Raw genomic sequence first — 20,219 nt, forward strand, 5'->3', positions numbered from 1 at the left:
TGATGCATATACAGTTCCTAGAAAATATAGTGGTTTTGGGCTTTATATTTCTCCCCCTCCCCCACACAAATTGAGATGTTTAAAGGGGAGATAGATACCTACTGGGTGGCAATACATTAAAGGGATAGGAAGGAAGAGTTGAGATTAAAAAGATAGAGCTGCCATGGCTAACAAAATGATAGACCAGGCTGGATGGGTTGATAGGCCTACTCCTGTTCTTTTGTTTTACCATTTCAGGTCCCCTTAGGTGATCCATGACTTAATTTACATGTATCAAGGTGCAGCTCGATTCACTGTAATGGAGCTGAGACTTTGGACCTGCCTGGAAGCTAATCTAGAGTAAACTAATACTAGAAAAAACAAGCTAAGATTTCATACTTAACCAAGGAGCAGCAGAAACTTGCACTTATATAGCACCACTAATGTAGCACATTCTAAGGCACTTCACAGAGGCACAAATAAAAATGGACACTGAGCCAAAGGAGGAGAGATTACGAGGGATGACTGAAAGCTTGGTCAAAGAAGTGGGTTTTAAGGAGGGTCTTAAAGGAGGAGAGGGAGATGGAGAGACAGGGGGCTTTAAGAAGGGAATTCTAGAGAGTGGGCCCCAGGCAGTAGTTGATCATCAATGGTGGGGTGAAGTGGGAGGGTGCACAAGGAGCTGGAATCAGAGAAATGAAGAATTTTGGGGCCGGGAGAGGGTTGTCAGCAGTAAGAGGTTACAGAGATAGGGAGTTCAAGGCTATGGAGATATGTAAATTCAAAGATGACGACTTTCATGAGGTATTGGGGGACTGGGAACCAATAAAGGTTAGCAAGGACGGGGGTGTTGGGTGAGTGGGACCGTTTAGGACATGATACGGACAAAGTTTTGGATGAACTGCAGTTTACAGAGGGTGGAGGATGGAAGACTGGTCGGGAGAGCACTGGAGTAATCGAGTCTGAAAATGACAACGGCACGTACGAGGGTTTCAGTGGCTGATGCACTGAGGTAGGGAGGAGACAGGTGATGTTACAGAGGTAGAAGTAGGCAGCCTTTATAATGGAAAGGATATGAGGTTGGAAGCTCAGCTTCAAACAGGACCTCAAAGTTGCAAACAGACCTGACGGTGGCTGAGAGGGAAAGGTGGCAAGGGTGTGAAGTTTGTGATGGGGGCTTTTTTAAAAAATTTGTTCATGGGATGTGGGCATCGCTGGCGAGGCCAGCATTTATTGCCCATCCCTAATTGCCCTTGAGAAGGTGGTGGTGAGCCGCATTCTTGAACCACTGCAGTCCGTGTGGTGAAGGTTCTCCCACAGTGCTGTTAGGGAGTTCCAGGATTTTGACCCAGCGACGATGAAGGAACGGCAATGTATTTCCAAGTCGGGATGGTGTGTGACTTGGAGGGGAACGTGCAGGTGGTGTTTTTCCCATGTGCCTGCTGCTCTTGTCCTTCTAGGTGGTAGAGGTCGCAGGTTTGGGAGGTGCTGTCGAAGAAGCCATGGCGAGTTGCTGCATTGCATCCTGTGGATGGTACACACTGCAGCCACTGTGCGCCGGTGGTGAAGGGAGTGAATGTTTTGGGTGGTGGATGTTGTGCCAATCAAGCGGGCTGTTTTGTCCTGGATGGTGTCGAGCTTCTTAAGTGTTGTTGGAGCTGCACTCATCCAGGCAAGTGGAGAGTATTCCATCACACTCGTGACTTGTGCCTTGTAGATGGTGGAAAGGCTTTGGGGAGTCAGGAGGTGAGTCACTCGCTGCAGAATACCCAGCCTCTGACCTGCTCTTGTAGCCACAGTATTTATGTGGCTGGTCCAGTTAAGTTTCTGGTCAATGGTGACCCCCAGGATGTTGATGGTGGGGGATTCGGCGACGGTAATGCCGTTGAATGTCAAGGGGAGGTGGTTAGACACTCTCTTGTTGGAGATGGTCATTGCCTGGCACTTGTGTGGCGCGAATGTTACTTGCCACTTATCAGCCCAAGCCTGGATGTTGTCCAGGTCTTGCTGCATGCGGGCTTGGACTGCTTCATTATTTGAGGGTTTGCGAATGGAACTGAACACTGTGCAATCATCAGCGAACATTCCCATTTCTGACCTTATGATGGAGGGAAGGTCATTGATGAAGCAGCTGAAGATGGTTGGGCCGAGGACACTGCCCTGAGGAACTCCTGCAGCAATGTCCAGGGGCTGAGATGATTGTCCTCCAACAACCACCGCCATCTTCCTTTGTGCTAGGTATGACTCCAGCCACTGGAGAATTTTCACCCTGGTTCCCATTGACTTCAATTTTACTAGGGCTCCTTGGTGCCACACTCGGTCAAATGCTGCCTTGATGTCAAGGGCAGTCACTCTCACCTCACCTCTGGAATTCAGCTTTTCTGTCCATGTTTGGACCAAGGCTGTAATGAGGTCTGGAGCCGAGTGGTCCTGGCGGAACCCAAACTGAGCATCAGTGAACAGGTTATTGGTGAGTAAATGCCGCTTGATAGCACTGTCGACGACACCTTCCATCACTTTGCTGATGATTGAGAGTAGACTGATGGGGCGGTAATTGGCCGGATTGGATTTGTCCTGCTTTTTGTGGACAAGACATACCTGGGCAATTTTCTGCATTGTCGGGTAGATGCCAGTGTTCTGGCTGTACTGGAACAGCTTGGCTAGAGGCGCAGTTAGTTCTGGAGCACAAGTCGTGAGCACTACAGCCGGGATGTTGCCGGGGCCCATTACCTTTGCTGTATCCAGTGCACTCAGCCGCTTCTTGATATCACGTGGAGTGAATCGAATTGGCTGAAGACTGGCTTCTGTTATGGTGGGGATATCTGGAGGAGGCCGAGATGGATCATCCACTCGGCACTTCTTGCTGAAGATGGTTGCAAACGCTTCAGCCTTGTCTTTTGCACTCGTGCTGGACTCCGCCATCATTGAGGATGGGGATGTTTACAGAGCCTCCTCCTCCCGTTAGTTGTTTAATTGTCCACCACCATTCACGACTGGATGTGGTAGGACTGCAGAGCTTTGATCTGATCCGTTGGTTGTGGAATCGCTTAGCGCTGTCTATAGCATGTTGCTTCCGCTGTTTAGCATGCATGTAGTCCTGAGTTGTAGCTTCACCAGGTTGGCCCCTCATTTTTAGGTACGCCTGGTGCTGTTCCTGGCATGCTCTTCTACACTCCTCATTGAACCAGGGTTGATCCCCTGGCTTGTTGGTAATGGTTGAGTGAGGAATATGCTGGGCCATGAGGTTACAGATTGTGCTGGAATACAATTTTGCTGGTGCTGATGGCCCACAGCACCTCATGGATGCCCAGTTTTGAGCTGCTAGATCTGTTCTAAATCTATCCCATTTAGCACGGTGGTAATGCCACCCAACACGTTGGATAGTATCCTCAGTGCGAAGACGGGTCTTCGTCTCCACGAGGACTGTGCGGTGTTCACTCCTACCAATACTGTCATGGACAGATGCATTTGCGACAGGTAGATTGGTGAGGACAAGGTCAAGTAAGTTTTTCCCTCGTGTTGGTTTGCTCACCATCTGCCGCAGGCCCAGTCTGGCAGCTATGTCCTTCAGGACTTGGCCAGCATTGTCAGTAGTGGTTCTCTGGGCCACTCTTGGTGATGGATATTGAAGTCCCCCACCCAGAGTACATTCTGTGCCCTTGCTTCCCTCAGTGCTTCCTCCAAGTGGTGTTCAACATGGAGGAGGACTGATTCATCAGCTGACGGAGGGCAGTCGGTGGTAATCAGCAGGAGGTTTCCTTGCCCATGTTTGACCTGATGCCATGAGATTTCATGGGGTCCAGAGTCAATGTTGAGGACTCCCAGGGCCACTCCCTCCTGACTGTATATCACTGTACCGCCACGTCTGTACGGTCTGTCCTGCCGGTGGGACAGGACATACCCAGAGATGGTGATGGAAGAGTCTGGGACGTTGGCTGAAAGGTGAGAGAGTAATTAGGAAGCAGTTGGTAGTAAAGAAACTTGGGGTTATCTTTGTTCTCCAGGATTATCCAAGGAAAGTGGGTGGTTTTGGCAGAGTGGAGCAAAACTCAGTAGGGCTTGACTTGGCCAAGCCAGATCTCTTTACACTACTTTTCAGGGAGTTCTGCGGCTCTTCCACCAAAGTTACAGTAGACGATGGAGAGAACCCCTGCAGAAATTCAACCCCCATGGTCTCCTTATATATGCAGCATGGTCAATCTTTGCTTTGTAAAAGATGTCTAAGCTAGGCAGTCCAGCTGCTGATGAATTAACTTGGCAATAACCCTGCACCCGGACAAGTGAACTTGTTCGCAGCACTTAGAGGATTAAAACTTCAATACTATTTTTTATAGTATTCTCTTGCTGGATGTTGAGAAGAAATGGGAAAAACACTACCTGAATACTATCACCATTACATAGCTTGGACAGCAGTAAACAGAGCAAATAGAAGAGGAAGAGTACTAACAAAGTGGGGGGGGGGAGAAATATACACACACATAATTCATTTCTCACCCTTAACCTCCCCCTTTATTTTCCTGTTTCCTCACACCTAACATTTATGTGCTTATCTGAGGGGATGAGTTGGAATCTTGCTCCCAGCCTTCTGATAGTGACACTATAGTTAGCCACCTGAAAGTATGTAAAACTGGTCCAAGATACCAGCCATCTTTTTTCTGCCACTGTTGAAAAGTACCTGACCTCCACTCTGCAATTTCAAAATGCAGCATAGTTGAGATCAGGAATTCACAATCAAAAATTGTGGGTGCAGATCTGTTTCTCAGCTATTTCTTGGGTGTACACTGGAGTATTCGTAGAATGCAAGGACTCCATAAAATAAACATTTGTGGCTGTATTCTGGTAAGTCACATCGTTCACCTGACGAAGGAGGAAGCCTCCGAAAGCTTGTGAATTTAAAATAAAATTGCTGGACTATAACTTGGTGTTGTAAAATTGTTTACAAGTATTCTGGTAAGATGTATGAAATCTCAAGGTAGACACTTCATGTTAATGTTGAACACATGTACACAGTAAATGTGTTAAATGTTTGGTAGTACATCTTGTATCCAAGAAACAGTTGATTAATCCTAGGTTTTAGTTAATGATTGAGTGACCCAAGATTTACATAGAAACATAGAAAATAGGAGCTGGAGTAGGCCATTCAGCCCTTCGAGCCTGCTCCGCCATTCAATATGATCATGGCTGATCCTCTATCTCAATACCATATTCCCGCTCTCTCCCCATACCCCTTGATGCCTTTTGTGTCTAGATATCTATCTAGCTCCTTCTTAAATATATTCAGTGACTTGGCCTCCACAGCCTTCTGTGGTAGAGATTTCCACAGGTTCAACACCCTCTGAGTGAAGAAATTTTTTCTTATCTCTGTCCTAAATGTCCTACCCCGTATCCTGAGACTGTGACCCCTTGTTCTGGACCCCCCCAGCCAGGGGAAACATCCTCCCTGCATCTAGTCTGTCTAGCCCTGTCAAAATTTTATGTTTCAATGAGATCCCCTCTCATTCTTCTAAACTCGAGTGAATACAGGCCTCGTCGACCCAATCTCTTCTCATATGACAGTCCTGCCATCCCAGGGATCAGTCTGGTGAACCTTCGCTGCACTCTTTCTGTGGCAAGTATATCCTTTCTTAGGTAAAGAGACCAAAACTGCACACAATACGCCAGGTGTGGTCTCACCAAGGCCCGGTATAACTGCAGTAAGACATCCTTGCTCCTATACTCATCCTCTTGCAATGAAGGCCAACGTACCATTTACCTTCCTAGCTGCTTGCTGCACCTGCATGTCTGCTTTCAGTGACTGGTGTACAAGGACACCCAGATCCCTTTGTACATCAAAATTCCCCAATCTATCACCATTTAAATAATACTCTGCCTTTCTGTTTTTCCTTCCGAAGTGGATAACTTCACATTTATTCACATTATACTGCATCTGCCATGTATTTGCCCACTCACTCAACTTGTCTAAATCGCCTTGAAGCCTCCTTGCATCCTCCTCACAACTCACGATCCCACCTAGTTTTGTGTCGTCAGCAAACTTGGAAATATCACATTTGGTTCCCTCATCTAAATCATTGATATATATTGTGAATAGCTGGGGCCCAAGCACTGATCCCTGCGGTACCCGACTAGTCACCGCCTGCCACCCTGAAAAAGACTCATTTATTCCTACTCTTCCTGTCTGTTAACCAATTTTCAATCCATGCCAGTATATTACCACCAATCCCATGTTCTTTAATTTTGCACACTACCCTCTTATGTGGGACGTTATCAAAGGCCTTCTGAAAATCCAAATAAACCACATCCACTGGTTCTCCCTTATCTATTCTACCAGTTACATCCTCAAAAAACTCCAGCAGGTTTGTCAAACATGATTTCCCTTTCATAAATCCATGTTGACTTTGTCTAATCCCGTTGATATTTTCCAAGTGTCCTGTTATCACATCCTTTATAATAGATTCTAGCATTTTCCCTACTACTGATGTTAGGCTAACAGGTCTGTAGTTCCCTATTTTCTCTCCCTCCTTTTTTAAATTGTGGGGTTACATTTGCCACCCTCCAATCTGCAGGAACTGTTCCATAATCTATAGAATTTTGGAAGATGACAACTAATGCATCCACTATTTCCATGGCTACCTCTTTTAGTACTCTGGGATGCAGATTATCAGGTCCTGGGGATTTATCGGTTTTCAGTCCCATTAATTTCTCCAGCACTTTTTTTTACTAATACTAATTTCCTTTAATTCCTCCTTTTCACTAGTCCCTTGGTTCCCTAACATTTCTGGGAAGTTATTTGTGTCCACTTCCGTGAAGACACAAGTGGTGGTGACTAATGGCGTAAAGAACCAGAGGCGAGATGAGGGGAAATTTTTTTACGCCGTGAGTTGTTATGATCTGGAATACACTGCCTGAAAGGGTGGTGGAAGCAGATTCAATAATAACCTTCAAAGGGGAATCGGACAAATACTTGAAGGGAAAAATTTGCAGGGCTGTGAGGAAAGGGCAGGGGAGTGGGACTAATTGAATAGCTCTACCAAAGAGCTGGCACAGGCACGATGGGCGGAACAGCCTGCTTCTGTCCCGTATGATTCTATGTAGAGATTTTTTTTAATGGCTATTCAGAATTGAAATTAAGATCTTTTCTATTCAAGCTGCAGCCCCCACTAGATTAGTTAATGTATTCATCATTTTGATTTATTCGTTCATGGGATGTGGGTGTCGCTGGCAAGGCCAGCATTTATTGCCCACCCCTAATTGCCCTTGAGAAGTTGGTGATGAGCCACCACCTTGAACCGCTGGATGGTGTCGAGCTTCTTGAATGCTGTTGGAGCTGCACTCATCCAGGCAAGTGGAGAATATTCCATCACGCTCCTGACTTGTGCCTTGTTTTTGGTGGAAAGGCTTTGGGGAGTCAGGAGGTGAGTCACTCGCCGCACAATACCCAGCCTCTGACCTGCTCTCGTAGCCACAGTATTTATGTGGCTAGTCCAGTTAAGTTTCTGGTCAATGGTGACCCCCAGGATGTTGTTGGTGGGGGATTCGGCGATGGTAATGCCGTTGAATGTCAAGGGGAGGTGGTTAAACTCTCTCTTGTTGGAGATGGTTATTGCCTGGCACTCGTCTGGCGCGAATGTTACTTGCCACTTATCAGCCCAAGCCTGGATGTTGTCCAGGTCTTGCTGCACGCGGGCACGGACTGCTTCATCATCTGAGGGGTTGCGAATGGAACTGAACACTGTGCAATCATCAGCGAACATCCCCATTTCTGACCTTACGATGGAGGGAAGGTCATTGATGAAGCTGCTGAAGATGGTTGGGCCTAGAACACAGCCCTGAGGAACTCTGCAGCAATGTCCTGGGGCTGAGATGATTGGCCTCCAACAACCACTACCATCTTCCTTTGTGCTAGGTATGACTCCAACCACTGGAGTGTTTTCCCCCTGATTCCCATTTACTTCAATTTTACTAGGGCTCCTTGGTGCCACACTCGGTTAAAGGCTGCCTTGATGTCAAGGGCAGTCACTCTCACCGCACCTCTGGAATTCAGCTCTTTTGTCCATGTTTGGACCAAGGCTATAATGAGATCTGGAGTGGTCCTGGCGGAACCCAAACTAAGCATCGGTGAGCAGGTTATTGGTGAGTAACTGCCGCTTGATAACACTGTCAATGACACCTTCCATCATTTTGCCGATTGCGGTAATTGGCCGGATTGGATTTGTCCTGCTTTTTGTGGACAGGATATACCTGGGCAATTTTCCACATTGTTGGGTAGATGCAAGTGTTGTAGCTGTACCGGAACAGTTCGGCTAGCGGCGTGGCTAGTTCTGAGCACAAGTCTTGGCCCTTGGAAGTGTTAATGGGTTGGAATTGTGCATATGGTTATCCTGCAAAATTGTAAAGGCTGAACTCTTCTTTATATCTGGAGGTAGAAACTACTCTACAACATTCAAAAGCACTAGGTTGCAGTAATGATGCAAGATGAAAATAGTATGTGCTTAGCCTGGTTACACTCCTGTCTTCCTTTCACTTATTTTGTAGGTTTCTGAAATACAGCAAGGAAACTGGAAAGTGTTAAATAAACTGATTGGCCGGGTTCAGAGGGCAACGCATGGCCGGGCCGCCGCCACCGTGGTGAAAGCCATTTTGGAAAAAAAACTGTCCTGAAAGCTGCAACAGTGGGAATCAAGACAGTAGACAAAACTGATTTACTTCAGCAGTTACACGGTATCAATAGGAACTGAAACTTTGAATTTCCACATGGGTTGTCCCAATCTGTTGCCATAACTTCGGTGAGTGACTGACTGAATCGACAGAGAAACAGTTGTTTATATTTATTCTCTCTGGGTTCTGCCACATAATTTGAGGTTGATAAAATACCCCTTAATTTAAAAAAATTTGCATGTTAATGATAAAACACTTCCTACTGGTTACCTGGAGTATTCGCACAGTTGTATGTCCATTATTACCATGATGAATTGTGTGTGCCAGGCATTACCTGAATTGTGTACTAATCATGAAAAATTCCTAATTGACTTTGAAAAACACAAATAACCAAACTGTAACTAGATAGTTCTATAAATTATGCATTTATGTGCAGTGACTGTCATTCTATGTTTTTTGTTCTTTATTGATCAAATTTATGCTCAGTGGGTTCAGATGAAGGTAAATCCCTGTTGTGGAGATTTGAATGGCACCCTGAAATGGACCGATAGAAATCTCAGCCTGGATCCGAGTCACCATTTTAAAAACCTGCTTTGGAACAGATTTGTTCAGGTGAACTTGGGTTGACAGAAGTTTGACTTGCAAGCTAGACGTTCCAGTTAGAACTCCTTTTGTAGTGCTGCTGCTCAGTAACTACTAAGCCTGGAAGATTGACCCAGGGGAGGTATTAATGGGATCTGCAACTATTCTGACTATAGATTGCAGTGGATTATAGAAATACTTTTGATTGTCAAAAATTAATTTGTTAAAATACGTAACTGCAACATGGCTCTGGCTAGGAATGGTATATAGCTCACGAAGAGCTCATATTAAAAATACTTCATTTCTGTACTGCACGAGCTTGCTATTGTGTTCTATGCATCTCTCTAAAATAATTACCATTCAGTACCCATTTTCAGAAAACTTTAATGCTTGAAATTAAACTGCTACAATGTACAAAATAAGCAGTTCCTCAGCAAAGAGCCCTTAAAGTAGCAGCTTGCACAGACAGAGACACATGGTACATTTTATTGAATCTACCGGCAATTGTTTATAAATACGTTGAAAAGTTCCTTCTGAAGAGTAAAATAATTTATTAAATACCCTTAACCCTCAGATCTGGAGTAGCATCTTGATACCACAAAAATATTTTGATTTTATAAGGCAGGGAATAATCAATTTAAGACGTGTATTTTTAAATATTTATGTAATTCTATGAAATTTTAGAATTTTTTAATATACATATATAATTTCTATTGATGTTGCAAAAGGAAATAACCTCAAGGGAACATTCAACACAGGGTTTACCAAAAGTAAAGTCACTAAGACTGCTTCCACCCATACACTCTGCCACCAACTATGCATACATACAAACAGTACAACCATCTTTACAGTGTATAAAAACAATGTGCTGGAGCACACATCACATTAAGTTTGCTTAATTCCATGCCCATGTCTTCAGTTTAAGATGTTACTTTTCTGTAGCCAATAGTCATGTTCAACTTCTCTTGTCAGATACTATACTAAGACACATATGGAGTTTCACATGACAATGTTAAATAGGTTCATCAAAAAGAGAACTAAAATAATATTTTAGTAAATGAAGAATGTTTTTCATCAGCATCCCAATGCCAGAAAGTCTCATTGTCCTCTTTCATTTGGTCTTTGGTACTATTCACAGCGTAATGTTGCAGGATGAATAAGGTCAGACATTTAAAGAATAGACTCATATGCACATCTCAAATCCACAAACTGCCATAAAGTGTGTGTGTGTATACTCACAATAAAAATACAATACCCTTTGCCATTGAATGAATTAAAATATTTTTGTCCCCTGTAAAAATTCACATACACTGCAGCTTGCATAGAGAGACAATTCCATTTGTGCATAATTCTACTAAAATAAGGCTGCTGCATTTCAAAACTAAAGTTTAGCACAGAATACTTAGAATACAGTTCTATGTTATCAGTCTTTCCCTCCAATCCAGTCTCACTCTAGTTAAGGCTTGGTAGAAACATGGTATTGACCAAAGGAGTTATTGCTTTGGAAAAGGTTAAAAATGATCATTTGTATTCAAAACATTTCTTCAAAATTGTAAGAATTATTCTTCACGTTCCTCTAGCGGCATGTGAGATAAAATGGAATGTTCCTGTGCAATTGCTGCAAGTTCCTTAAGAAATTCAGTGAAGATGACAGCTGCATTGATAGAATTTTTCATATGCAAGGAAACATTAGGAGGAGCCACTGGCTTGGCGAGATTACTTAAAAGAAGCTGTTGTACTTGACTGTGCTTAATTTCTGCAAAAGAGGTTTTCCAGGAAAGAAAAAAGCCAATTACTGATAATATCAATGTGTATTTTTCATATACTACAATTCACATTTCTACTTAAGAAGCTCATGATTTTTTTCTAGAAATTCAAACTGATAGTTGGTTACATTTTTCATCCTCATTTGTTCAAGCTTTATGTACAAATAAATATGCAGTCATCTAAATGGGGGAAGCTGGAGACTTTAAAGCCTTTTATAACCTTACCTTATCTTACAATTTGTACAAAAGGCTTTCTTCTGGATTCACAACTCAGTTCTTTTTTTCCTGCCATTGGCAGAAGTCTTTTGTTGCTCCATACCAAGAAAAAAAGTATTTAACCTTTATCATTTTAGTTTTTTGTTGTCCTTGATTTTCTTCCCACCTCAGCTGAAGACTCTGGATGATACAGTTCCACAGGCATCAGTAACACTGTTGCCCAAGTGACTGTTCTTCGTGTGTAGGTCTGGATAAGTGCCAGAAGGCTACTTGAATATTGGACTGTCATTGCTGAGCCCAGTACTGTCCTCTCCCAACCTCCACATGCACACTGTGGGAGGGAAAGACAGCTGGCGTGCTGGCTGATTTCGTTCTCTACTGAACCTAATTGTAGTATCCTCACAACTGTTCCAACTGAGATCAATGCTAACCAGGTAGGAATCAAATTTGGGACTTTCTTGGCCTGTACGGCTTGGTTTTCCCAACAGCTGATTTACTCTTTGAACAATAAGGAAGGAGCTCACAGTTTGAACTTTTAATTAGATGGATTTGAGACAAATCCCTTGCCCCATTAAATAAAAACTGAAAATGCTGGAAGCACTCATCAGGTCAGTCAGCATCTGTGGAGAGAACAAATGAGTTAATGGGGGTCATTTTCACTTTGTCACAGAAAACTGGCGGTAGTGGATTGGCCACCTGTTATACGCCTGGCCATTGAAGTCAATCTGATTCACTATCGCAAGTTTTCCGCCACTGTCGAAAGTGCAAATTACACCCCAGGTTTCAGGTGTGGATCCTTCATCAGAAACCACCCCTCACCCCTCCTCAAAAGACTAAGTAATATAAATCATGGTCAATATGGTTCCTTGGACTGGTCGGGGAGGAAATTTCCAGATATTTTTCCCCCTAAATTAGTCTCTTGCAGGAGGAATATGGGGGGGGGGTGGGGTGGGGTGGGGTGTTGTGAATCATCAAAGCCTGCTGGGCGGGGCAGGCTCGATGGACCAGCTAGTCTTGTCCATCACGTTCATATGTAATCATGATCTACCTGACCTGGTGTAATCCTTGATGCTGGCACCATGTACCCAAAGTGAAGACTTTTCAATTATCTAGAACTCACATTCCAAAGCCTTGAAGTACAGAATTGCCAACAGTAATTATAAGGGTTTTGGAATTACATCAAATAAATATTTTAATGTCAGAATAATATTATTTCATTAGAGGACCTGTAATTAGTAGGCAAAAGTACCAGCATTAAAAACCTAGCATTAATCATTTTAAAAATTGAAGATCTTAATAGCACATTTAGTCCATATTATTTACAAAGAATGCTAAACATGTTTAGGGACAAATCATTGTTACAACATTAGTTTGTTTTTCAATTTGGCTACTTGAATCTAATAATGAAATCCTGTAAATTGGACATCAGAGCTTTAGTGGAATTCTAGATCTAATAGGGGGAATGTGCAGGAATTTTTTTTTAATTAAGTGTGGACAAAATTTTTAAGAAGGTACCTTTGGCTGTGAATACTCCATTGTGTGAAGTGGGGTTCTCCACCCGTGAGAGCAGGTATTCCCGAGTTTGGGTCAAGAATGTTGAGAAGTCTTCCCTTGTAGAAGCAAACTGCTCAATTGTATTTTTCACAGATGCCAGCACCTGTGTAAACACAAAAACATTATTGAATTATCAAAACTACATCTCATATGTTACATGTTCTATGAATGCATGAAATTGTTTGATTTAAGCAACCAGAAAATTAATGTTTTCATACATTTTTTACTCCATATCTATACTAAATAGGATTTAAATTCATTTTCAATTCAGAAAAAATATGAATTAATTGCTGTTCAATAGTTTAAAGCCCAGCGATCCGAACACATTTTGCAAAGTTGACAAGTGATCACATGCCAATGTTTTACCTTGATTGTTCCGAACAGAATTTCTCTTCTCTGACCTTTTTTTTCCCCAAAGAAATCAATTAAATGACACAAATCATTATGGTATTGCACGAGACAGACCAAGAACATCGCAGGAACGATTCTTAATCTGTGCTGAGTTAGCTGAACTCAGTGGGGGGGCAACAACAGTTGGCCTCGGGGTCTCCCGCTAGGAAGATCAAAAATCAGTCCGTTTTCCCTCTCTTGATTGCTATCCTGTGACCTGTGCTGTGAAATATATGGATGTGGACCTTGCCTGATCAGGGTCAGCTGTGATTCTCCCTGTGACCAAACAGGATGCCAACACTCGCTATCTAATCTCACCACAAGAAGGGAGAAAATTCAGCAGAGAGAAAAATTACACTAATCATGGCGTGGTGCCTGAACTGATGCAAAGTTCCTAACCTATAATCTTTTGAGTATCACGGTAGTTGCCTGAATTTATTCTCTACTCTCTTTCCCCCAGTGTATTTATTTTACCATTTTTAAGATTGGAGGCTGACCGTACCCTCTGCTAATGCTTTTTTTTTTATTCGTTCATGGGATATGGACGTCACTGGCAAGGCCAGCATTTATTGCCCATCCCTAATTGCCCTTGAGAAGGTGATGGCGAGCCGCCTTCTTGAACCGCTGCAGTCCGTGTGGTGAAGGTTCTCCCACAGTGCTGTTAGGGAGTTCCAGGATTTTGACCCAGCGACGATGAAGTTACAGCAATACATTTCCAAGTCGGGATGGTGTGTGACTTGGAGGGGAACGTGCAGGTGGTGGTGTTCCTATATGCCTGCTGCCCTTGTCCTTCTAGGTGGTAGTGGTGGCAGGTTTTGGAGGTGCTGTCGAAGAAGCCTTGGCAAGTTGCTGCAGTGCATCCTGTAGATGGTACACACTGCAGCCACAGTGCGTCGGTGGTGAAGGGAGTGAATGTTTTGGGTGGTGGATGGGGTGCCAATCAAGCGGGCTGCTTTGTCCTGGATGGTAGAAATGGTCGATGGTCGAGCTTGTTGAGTGTTGGAGCTGCACTCATCTAGGCAAGTGGCCAGTATTCCATCACACTCCTGACTTGTGCCTTGTAGATGGTAGAAATGCTCTGGGGAGTCAGGAGGTGAGTCACTTGTTGCAGAATACCCAGCCTCTGACCTGCTCTTGTAGCCACAATATTTATAGGGCTAGTCCAGTTAAGTTTTTGGTCAATGGTGACCCCCAGGATGTTGATGCTGGGGGATTTGGCAATGGTAATGCCGTTGAATGTCAAGGGGAGGTGGTTAGACACTCTCTTGTTGGAGATGGTTATTGCCTGGCACTTGTCTGGAGCGAATGTTACTTGCCATTTATCAGCCCAAGCCTGGATGTTGTCCAGGTCTTGCTGCACGCGGGCACAGACTGCTTCATTATCTGAGCGGTTACGAATGGAACTAAACACTGTGCAATTATAAGCGAACATCCCCATTTCTGACCTTACGATGGAGGGAAGGTCATTAATGAAGCAGCTGAAGATGGTTGGGCCTAGGACACTGCCCTGAGGAACTCCTGCAGCAATGCCCTGGGGCTGAGATGATTGGCCTCCAACAACTACCACCACCTTCCTTTGTGCTAGGTATGACTCCAGCCACTGGAGAGTTTTCACCCTAATTCCCATTGATTTCAATTTTACTAGGGCTCCTTGGTGCCACACTAGGTCAAATGCTGCCTTGATGTCAAGGGAAGTCACTCTCACCTCACCTCTGGAATTCAGCTCTTTTGTCCATATTTGGACTAAGGCTATAATGAGGTCTGGAGCCAAGTGGAACCCAAACTGAGCAGAGGTGAGCAGGTTATTGGTGAGTAAGTGCCGCTTGATAGCACTGTCGATGACACCTTCCATCACTTTGCTGATGGTTGAGAGTGGACAGATGGGGCGGTAATTAGCTGGAATGGATTTGTCCTGCTTTTTGTGGACAGGACATACCTGGGCAATTTTCCACATTGTCTGGTAGATGCCAGTGTTGTAGCCGTACTGGAACAGTTTGGCTAGGGCCGTGGCTAGTTCTGGAGCACAAGACTTCAGCACTACAGCCGGGATGTTGTCAGGGCCCATAGCCTTTGCTGTATCCAGTGCACTCAGCCGTTTCTTGGTATCACGTGGGGTGAATTGAATTGGCTGAAGACTGGCTTCTGTTATGGTGGGGATATCAGGAGGAGGCCGAAATGGATCATCCACTCAGCACTTCCAGTTGAAGATGGTTGCAAACGCTTCAGCCTTGTCTTTTGCACTCATGTGCTGGACTCCGCCATCGTTGAGGATGGGGATGTTTACAGAGCCTTCTCCTCCCGTTAGTTGTTTAATTGTCCACCACCAGTCACGACTGGACATGGCAAGACTGCAGAGCTTTGATTTGATCCGTTGGTTGTGAAATCACTTAGCTCTAGCACGTTGCTTCCGCTGTTTAACATGCATGCAGTCCTGAGTTGTAGCTTCACCACGTTGGCACCTCATTTTTAGGTACGCATGGTGCTGCTCCTGGCATGCTCTTCTACACTCCTCACTGAACCAGGGTTGATCCCCTGGCTTGTTGATGGTAGTGAGGAATATGCTGTGTCATGAGGTTACAGATTGTGATGGAATACAATTCTGCTGCTGCTGATGGGCTACAGTGCCTCATGGATGCACAGTTTTGAGCTTCTAGATCTGTTCTGAATCTATCCCATTTAGCACGGTGGTAGTGCCACACAACACGTTGAATGGTGTCCTCAGTGCGAAGACGGGACCTCGTCTCCACAAGGACTGTGGGGTGGTCACTCCTACCAATACTGTCATGGACAGATGCAACTGCGACAGGTAGATTGGTGAGGACGAGGTCAAGTAGGTTTTTCCTTTGTGTTGGTTCGCTCACCACCTGCTGCAGGCCCAGTCTGGCAGCTATGTCCTTCAGGACTCAGCCAGCTTGGTCAGTAGTGGTGCTACTGAGCCACTCTTGGTGATGGACATTGAAGTCCCCCACCCAGAGTATATTCTGTGCCCTTGCTACCCTCAGTGCTTCCTCCAAGTGGTGCTCAACATGGAGGAGGACTGATTCATCAGCTGAGGGAGGACAGTAGGTGGTAATCAGCAAGAGGTTTCCTTGCCCAAATGCCATGAGATTTCATGGGTTCCGGAGTCAATGTTGAGGACTCCCAGGTCCACTCCCTCCAGACTGTATATCACTGTACCGCCACCTCTGGTGGATCTGTCCTGCCGGTGGGACAGGACATACCCAGGGATGGTGATGGAAGAGTCTGGGACGTTGGCTGAAAGGTATGATTCTGTGAGTATGGCTATGTCAGGCTGTTGCTTGACTAGTCTCTGGGACAGCTCTCACAATTTTGGCACAAGTCCCCAGATGTTAGCGAGGAGGACTTTGCAGGATCGACTGGGCTTGGTTTGCCTTTGTCGTGTCCGGTGCCTAGTGGTCCGATGCTGGGTGGTCCGGCCAGTTTTATTCTTATGACTTTTTTTAGCGAGATTGTACAACTGAGTGGCTTGCTAGGCCATTTCAGAGGGCAGTTAAGAATCAACCACATTGTTGTGGGGCTGGAGTCACATATAGACCAGACCGGGTAAGGGCAGCAGGTTTCCTTCCCTAAAAGGACATTAGTGAACCAGATGGGTTTTTAATGACGATCCGGTAGTTTTTTTTTAATTCCAGATTTTATTTAATTAATTGAATTTAAATTCCCCAGCTGCCGTGGTAGGATTTGAAGTCGTGACTCTGGATTATTAGTCCAGGCCTCTGAATTACTAGTCCAGTAACATAACCACTATGCTACCGTACCCTCTCTTGAGTTAGCTGCAATAGCCTGAGCAAGACTGCAAAACAGAGTTAGAGATAACTCACTTACCAATTTCTGTCTGTCTGAGGAAACACCCACTTGCACTTGCTACAACTTCCTAATAGCAAGCCAAGTTTGGGAGCTCACTAGAATCATGGGTATTCCATGTCTTACTGTTCAAGCTATTAGGCTGTGTCACTAAAGTGTCCATAGTTCGCTTTCAACTAAAAATAACAGCAGAAGTTTACAGACTACTAAGTTTAAAAAGTACTAAGATAAGAGAAAGATTTGCTTGCATACATTTTGAAAGCAGTAAAGGTCAAATCAAAAGCTAAAATCAAGCCTAGCCTTGAAAATAACATCCAACTTGGCAAACCTACGCAGGTAAAAGAAATTGCCTCCTTTAACTGTAGTTATGAAACAACATTTATACAAGCCAGTGTCATATTAGAGATCCATACTACCCCAAAACTGAAAAACCATCCTCTGCCTATGTGTCTGTTTTCTCCTTTACTCTCATGGCCTTCAACTCCTTCCCAGTTCAAAAGATACTCCAGTGAGCCTGTCAACCAAACCAACTACCCTCTCTCCCAATAATATATTCTCAGCAGACACCTCATGCTGGGCTCACATGAATAGAATCATCCCCATCATAATAGGTGTGGATGTTTTGTTAGGCCACCTGAAACAAAGTAATGTCTCGATCATTGTAGGAAACAGTAAGGATAATTGGTTCATAATTACGTCAAATTCCCCATCATCTCAGTGGCATTATAAACCTCTGTGAATTCGCTTTGTTTTAAAACACAATACTTAAAAAGGATCTGGGAAGGAGTTATATTTATGAACAAAGGATCAAAAATCTCAAAATGTGACTGGCTGATTTTCCTGACCCTTGCCTCAGGGAACACCCAGTTCTCTGAATGCGAACAGTCAGGAAAAAGGGGAAGGGACTGGATCGCTGGGTTTCCATCCCTTTTACGTTTCCCTAGAATTTCCAGGGCTTTTCTGTGATGGCAGAGCTTGGCCTGCATTTGCAGTAGGCACAGGCCCGTGAAAACCATTTATATGAGGCGGGAAGGGGTGTTCTTGGTTGTCTGCTTCGTTTTCCAGATCGCCCGTTCATATGATGCTTTGACCTGCTCCCCAAACCCGAACCCTCACTGATGCAAAGATCCACTGGGATCCACAAGCAGACCGAAGACTGCAAGGGAAGGCTTTGTCAGTGCATCAAACTCCCAGATGCTCATGTCTAATCAGCACCTTCTGGCTTACAACCTTGTCAGCAGTTAGAAGGTGCTAATCTCCAGGGGGCCAACACACAGCTGCAGGTCTGAGGTGCCTGGATCTGCGCTTCACTTTCCTCCTCAGTGCTTCTCCCTCCCAGAGGATGGGCATACGCCGGAGGTGCCCCTGGGCCAAATAAATTTGAATAGTCTAGGATAAGTATACCCAGCACTACTAGGCCCGAACAAGAGCAGCGCACTTCAGGAAAAAATAGTCTGCAAGGCCACTAATTTATGATGTGCGTGAAAAAAAGGATTAATTTCCAGAATTAAATCACCAAAAGACTGACTAAAAAAATCCATTAATCCCACATAATATATATGGAATTTCATATATTCAGTCACAGTAAATCAGTGGCCAAGCTAATATAAATCTCCTTTAAATGGCAGCCTCCTTCCCACAATTAGAACCAGTGAGACAGATTTTCTAGTATAGAAATACAGTTGCAAGATAAGGTAAAACTATTTTTAATTTATTTTTAAACACCGCTGTTTAAGGCTTCTGAATTCTAAAACTCGGTGGAACCCCAGTCACTGTAACTGCTTGTTGTACCTGATAAAGCGAGCGTACACTGGGCTGAAAGACCATGTTAGTGTTGAGCAAGAAAGAACGGAGGAGGGGTTGTGGATAGCAAGCCAGTTGAGCAACAATCCCAGTAAGCAGCAAGTTTACGTGTAATTCATTTTCCGGCATATTCTCCAGCTTAGACAATAAAACGCTGATGAATGGTCCTGTAAACAGAAAAGTCAAGTGAGTCAGGAGAAGAGAGAGTACTTCCGGCTACCAGTGATGTTAACACCTTGACTGCCAGTGACACTATATGTAGTAAGTACCTTAACAGGCTGCCTGATAGTACTGTTTATAGCTCCCTCCTTGATAAAGGACTCACATCAACCCACTTGCTATAGTCTCTTTGCAAGCACATGAGAAATGGGCCAGTTGAGCATGGCACCAGAGGTACCATGTACCCTTGGAACCGTACCCTAGCATAAACTGGCACATACAGGCGAGGGAGGGGTGGGGGGGTTAAATAGATCCATAAGGAGAACTAAATTTTTTTTAACATTTCTAAAGTTTCCAGGTTCAATTCCTACTCTCTGCTAAATGTAGACCCTGGCTGATCTCAGCCAGGGTCTACAATTAGCTTCAATGATTCTGGGACTAGGAAGGGGAGGAGAAAAGAAAAAAAAATCAGCTAATGTTCTCACTTCTGCTGGAGCGTGTATTCATGTGTTGGACGTTAGGTGAGGCCATGATATATTAAATAACCTACTGACAATCCATGTCTAGGCTTACACATGAAAAATGGCCACTTAGGTGAGGTCTTGTAGTAATATTTTATAAATGCAAATAAAATGGTATAATTTTACAACAGAAACAATTTTAACTTTCCAAAGTATTACTAAAATTAAAAAATTGTGGGAATAAAGCAAATATGAAATTCTCCTTTTAAAAACACAAGTCATCCCAAATCTCTTAAACTGGTTCCTGGGTAACAAATATGAGTGGCCTGGATTGTCTGAACCACAGATTTTCTCTGCCTCTCTTTGGGAAAACACCTGAACAATTCTTGGCTGCACCACAGTCAACAGATCAGATTTCCGGAACTTTGATTGTGGGGAATGGCAGTCATGAACAGTGCATTTAAGCACTTGTCTGCCACCTATGCTTTGCAACTGGATTATCTAAATGCAGTGCAGCAACACTGAACAAAAGGGCTAGAGATGGTGGAACTGAGCACTATACTGCAAGGAAGAGAAATTCAATGTCTCCACAACATGCACAGATTATAAAAAGGGAAAGTCTCACTCAAGGTTGGTGTAGAGCAAAAGTGAATCAAACAGTCAAACTAAAGCTGAAAGAATGCAGATTCAGAGTTGAGTTTGATTGTAGATGTTTTCAATGCTTTCCTTGTAAAGTTGATCAGGTTTAATTTGAGGTTAGAGGCCCAATTTTTAAAGCAGTTGGGACCGCAGTGTATTCCTGTTTCCAAGTTTGCAATGAATTTCCAAA

At 44.0% G+C, this 20,219-nt stretch overlaps 2 protein-coding genes across 5 annotated transcripts in view; one reads left to right on the top strand and one right to left on the bottom strand.

Annotated features, from left to right (window-relative positions):
* Positions 1–20,219, top strand: part of gatb (glutamyl-tRNA(Gln) amidotransferase, subunit B) — an 84,762-nt gene that overhangs the window by 56,977 nt on the left and 7,566 nt on the right. For 2 of the 3 annotated variants that reach the window (XM_067992091.1, XM_067992103.1), the window contains one exon: positions 8,512–9,079. In XM_067992091.1, the coding sequence (XP_067848192.1) occupies positions 8,512–8,637 (126 nt within the window). In that variant the 3' untranslated portion in view covers positions 8,638–9,079. Of the gene's footprint in view, positions 1–8,511; positions 9,080–20,219 lie in introns of those variants that run through there. The other variant, XR_010964264.1, reaches the window with a different exon arrangement.
* Positions 9,581–20,219, bottom strand: part of fhip1aa (FHF complex subunit HOOK interacting protein 1Aa) — a 149,554-nt gene continuing 138,915 nt past the window's right edge. For both annotated transcript variants that reach the window (XM_067992080.1, XM_067992071.1), the window contains 3 exons: positions 18,759–18,937; positions 12,714–12,855; positions 9,581–10,972 (listed from right to left, as the gene is read on the bottom strand). In XM_067992080.1, the coding sequence (XP_067848181.1) occupies positions 10,776–10,972; positions 12,714–12,855; positions 18,759–18,937 (518 nt within the window). In that variant the 3' untranslated portion in view covers positions 9,581–10,775. The remainder of the gene's footprint in view (positions 10,973–12,713; positions 12,856–18,758; positions 18,938–20,219) is intronic.

The sequence above is a fragment of the Heptranchias perlo genome, chromosome 1, assembly GCF_035084215.1.
Source record: "Heptranchias perlo isolate sHepPer1 chromosome 1, sHepPer1.hap1, whole genome shotgun sequence".
Taxonomy (NCBI): domain Eukaryota; kingdom Metazoa; phylum Chordata; class Chondrichthyes; order Hexanchiformes; family Hexanchidae; genus Heptranchias; species Heptranchias perlo.